The sequence below is a fragment of the Anomaloglossus baeobatrachus genome, chromosome 6 (assembly GCF_048569485.1).
Source record: "Anomaloglossus baeobatrachus isolate aAnoBae1 chromosome 6, aAnoBae1.hap1, whole genome shotgun sequence".
NCBI classification, from domain to species: domain Eukaryota; kingdom Metazoa; phylum Chordata; class Amphibia; order Anura; family Aromobatidae; genus Anomaloglossus; species Anomaloglossus baeobatrachus.
In genome coordinates this window covers 549,989,105-549,993,096 of record NC_134358.1, presented here as the reverse complement: position 1 = coordinate 549,993,096, position 3,992 = coordinate 549,989,105, and the positions used below count along the sequence as shown (strand labels likewise).

The window sequence follows — 3,992 nt, the reverse complement described above, 5'->3', positions numbered from 1 at the left end:
TAAATGGAGCAATTGGTATCTTCTTTTTAAGTGAATATTTGCACCAAAGTTCAGAATCCTAATAGTTGCTTATCAATAAATGTCATTCATATGTCACTCATAGGGTTAAAAAAAACTGTTGCAGAATCGGAGCAGATTGTTTTCCAGAGACTTCCTTAAAGTGAACATGTCAGGTGCAATATGCAGCCAGGACCATGAGCAGTTCTGGGTGTATATTGCTAATCCCTGCCTAACCCCTGTATACACTAGCATAGATAAAGAGATCTATAGAAAAAGTATTTCTAAAGATCCTTTATGATATGCTAATGAGCACAGGGACTAGTCCCAAGGGTGTTACTTGCCACAACTAGCCGCCCTCTAAGCATGTTAGCGCATCCACAGGGGCATACAAGCATGCAATGGAGCGTCACAAGTGGTGGCATGCGTACCTTTATCTGCTGTTACCGCGCTTCTGAATGCCCAGCACTTCCGGTCATGAGCACTAGACCTCTCTGAAGCCGGGACGCATACACCCGGCTTCATACTGCGCATGACCGGAAGTGTCCGGCATTCAGAAGCGTGGTCACAGCGAAAACAGGTGGTGACGCTGCATTCATTAGTATGTTAGTACACCACTGTGGGTGTGCTACCATGCTAAGAGGGTGGCTAGTCGAAGGAAGTAACACCCAGGTGACTAGTCCCCTTACTCATTTGCATATCATAAAGGATCTTTAGAAATAATTTTTCTAATGATCCCTTTATCTATGCTAGTGTATACAGGGACATTAGCAATATGTACCCAGAACTGCTCGTGGTTCTGCATTTTGCACCTGACAGGTTCCCTTTAATTCCAACTAGGAAACATTTGCAGCTAAATTCTAAACCAAAGCCGACAAAGGCAGAACCTTGAGTTTCTGCCTTCGGCACAAGGGTCCAAATGGAAATCTACCGTATTTCATTCAGTGGGTGCAGAAAGGCAGAATGATGACGTATGGAAGGCAAAATAGTTTTCCCATTTGTAAATATTTTTCATGCACATTTTTGTGCGGAAAAGGATAATTTGCAAATAAAAAGATTTAGTGTAAAAAAGAAATTAAATTGGTTCATTAAGTTTTAAGCGACAGTATTGCAGAATAAAAATGTAAAAGCGAAAAACTGTAAATTAATAAAAAAAAAAGCATAATAAAACGCAACCTCCTAATGTTGATGTGGTGAATGCTGGGACCTGATTGCTTTTAATGGGAGATGTAATATATAAAAATTGATGCTTTGAGCGAGAACTACCTTGGCCAGCACTCGAATGCCGGCATCCTGGGCAGCTCTGGTGTTTACAAGGTCTCTACAATGTCATCATCTAGTAACGCACCGCTATGTCATGACATCGAGGGTTCCTTGGGAACACCAGAGGTGCCCAGGATGAGTGCCGGCTGAAGTAGATCGCAGGGCCTTGGTCAGGAGTTCACAATCCTGTGAATGCAGAATCCCTTAGTTGGCAGTTCACTACTGGCATCCTGGGCAGCTCTGGGTTTTACAAAGTCCCTGTAATGTCATGATCTGTATCGCACTATGATATCATGACATCAAGGGGACCTTGGAGACACCAGGGGTACCCAATATGCCGGCATTCATCTGGTGGCCGAGGAAGTTTATAGGACCCAGACCCGGCAGGTACTAAGTTCTAATATGGATACCTGACCAAGGTCCTAGGAACTACCCTCGTTGATACTCGAATGCTTCTTCGGCAGTTCGGGCATTTATGAGATCCTTACAATGTCAAGATCTAGCAATGTACCATTATGTCATGATATCAATCCGACCTTGCAAACACCAGAGGTGCCCAGGATGCCGGCATTTGAGGGACAGCAGAGGTAGTTTGCAGGTCCCTGATCAGACGTTCACATTGGCTCTTCATGGCAGCCGGACCGGGGTCCTGTGAACTTCCTCGGCTGGCATTTGAATGATGGCATCCTGGGAACCACTGGTGTTTCCAAGGTCCCCTTGATGTCATGACATTGCGGTGAAATTCTAGATCTTGACATCACAAGGATCTCAAACACCAAAGGTGCCCAGGATGCCGGCATTCAAGTGCCAACTAGGGTAGTTTGCTTGTCCTTGGTCAGGAGTCCATATTAGAGCTTAGTGCCAGTCGGATCCGGGTCCTGTGAACTTCTTCGGCCGCAACTTGAATGTCAGCATCCTGGGTAGCTTTGGTGTTTCCAAGGTACCCTCTATGTCATGCCATAGTGGTGCAATTTTAGATCTTGATGATGGAAGGATCTCAAACGCCAGAGCTGCCCAGGATGCCGGCATCCGAGTGCCAACTAGGGTAGTTAGCATACCCTTGGTCAGGTGTCCACATTAGAGCTTAGTGCTAGTCAAGTCCTGTGAACTTCCATGGACACAAGTTGAATGCTGACATCCTAGGAACCCCTGGTGTTTCCAAGGTCCCTTTGATGTCATGACATTGCGGTGCAATCCTAGATCTTGACGCTAGAGCTGCCCAGGATGCCGGCATTTGTGTGCCAACTAGGGTAGTTGAATACCCTTGGTCACCTGTTAATATTAGTGCTTAGTGGTTGCCAGATCCAGGTCTAAGGATCCAGCATCCTAGGAACCCCTGGTGTTTCCAAGGTCCCCTTGATGTCATGACATTGTGGTGCAATTCTAGATCTTGACACCACAAGGATCTCAAACACCAGAGCTGGCCTGGATGCCGGCATCTGAGTGCCAACTAGGGTAGTTCGCATGCCTTTTGTGAGGGGTCCACATTATTACTTAGTGCCAGTCAGATCTGGGTCCTGTGAACCTCTTCGGCCGCCACTTGAATGCCGGCATCCTGAGAACCCCTTGTGTTTCCAAGGTTCTCTTAATGTCAGGACATTGCGGTGCGAAGTTAGATCTTGACATCGCAGGGGTCCCAAAAACGCCAGAGCCACCCAGAAAGCTGTTATTGACTGCCGGCCAAGATAGTTCACAGGACCTTAGTCAGGCGTCCACATTAATACTTAGTGCCAGCCAGATCCAGGTTCTGTGTACTCCCTCGGCCGGCACTTGGATGCCGGCACCCTTGGCACCTATGTTGTCTCCAAAGTCCCCTTGATGTCCTGACATAGCAGTGCAATGCTAGATCTTGAAGTCTTAGGGACCTTGTAAACCCCAGAGCCGCCCAAGACGGTGCCATTCAACTGCCGGCCGAGAAAGTTCATAAGATTCAGACCCACTGGTCACTGACGTGCAAAATCTGCAAATATTTTTGCTCATCTATAAGAAAAAGTCAGGTATTTTACAAAATGTAACAAGCGATCTAAGTGTATATAAAGCGGATATATACTGTATATATACCTTTCTCAGCGACTCCTTTATTGCATTGTGCTCCGGCGTATGCAGGACACTCACAGCCTGGTTGCCTGTTTGGCTAGCGGGGGCTGTTAGTGAGAAAAATCTGCACGTAAATCCAGGCTTGGCCCTCAGAAGATGCAAGGAGCACAGTCTAAGAGCCATAACTGCAGCAGGGATCTGTGGCTGGGACTATGACCTGCAAACAAAGGACACAATGTCAGCACCGTGTGTATGTGTGATACCGTCACATGAGCAGAGACTGTTACAATGTGTTATTGCTACGTTGTATTGCACTCAGTTGTTATATAATAGCATATTATAGCAGTATTATTATTAGTAACAATCAGGTTTCAGCTGAAGGCACTCACTGAATCATGTAAACAGGGCTCAGCTGCTGCAGAGTCGGCCACTTCCGGAAAGACTGGTCCGCCCCATCCACTGCTCCAAGCAGGGACCTTACTGGGGACGGCTCTTATTTCAAAGGGGGGGAGGGAGTTAAGAAACCTACTTTTTCTGACTTCTTTAGATGCAGTAGAGACAGAAAAAGAAGCGAGAAACACTGGAGACAGGCGGACAGTTCTTTTATTCAACACACAGTGGAATTTAAGAAAATTGATTAATGGATATCAATCCGGCAGGCGACTAAAATCCAAAAAATATGTTGATGTTGCGGA

At 46.2% G+C, this 3,992-nt stretch overlaps 1 protein-coding gene across 1 annotated transcript in view; it reads right to left on the bottom strand.

The window, feature by feature from the left end:
- The window catches only part of LOC142244599 (putative acyl-CoA dehydrogenase 6), a 147,925-nt gene extending 144,169 nt beyond the window's left edge, over window positions 1-3,756 (bottom strand). Inside the window, exons 1-2 of the mRNA XM_075316855.1 lie at window positions 3,687-3,756; window positions 3,322-3,514 (exon numbers count right to left, since the gene is read on the bottom strand). Of these exons, the coding sequence (XP_075172970.1) occupies window positions 3,322-3,480 (159 nt within the window). The 5' untranslated portion in view covers window positions 3,481-3,514; window positions 3,687-3,756. The remainder of the gene's footprint in view (window positions 1-3,321; window positions 3,515-3,686) is intronic.
- Between the last annotated feature and the right edge of the window lie 236 nt (window positions 3,757-3,992).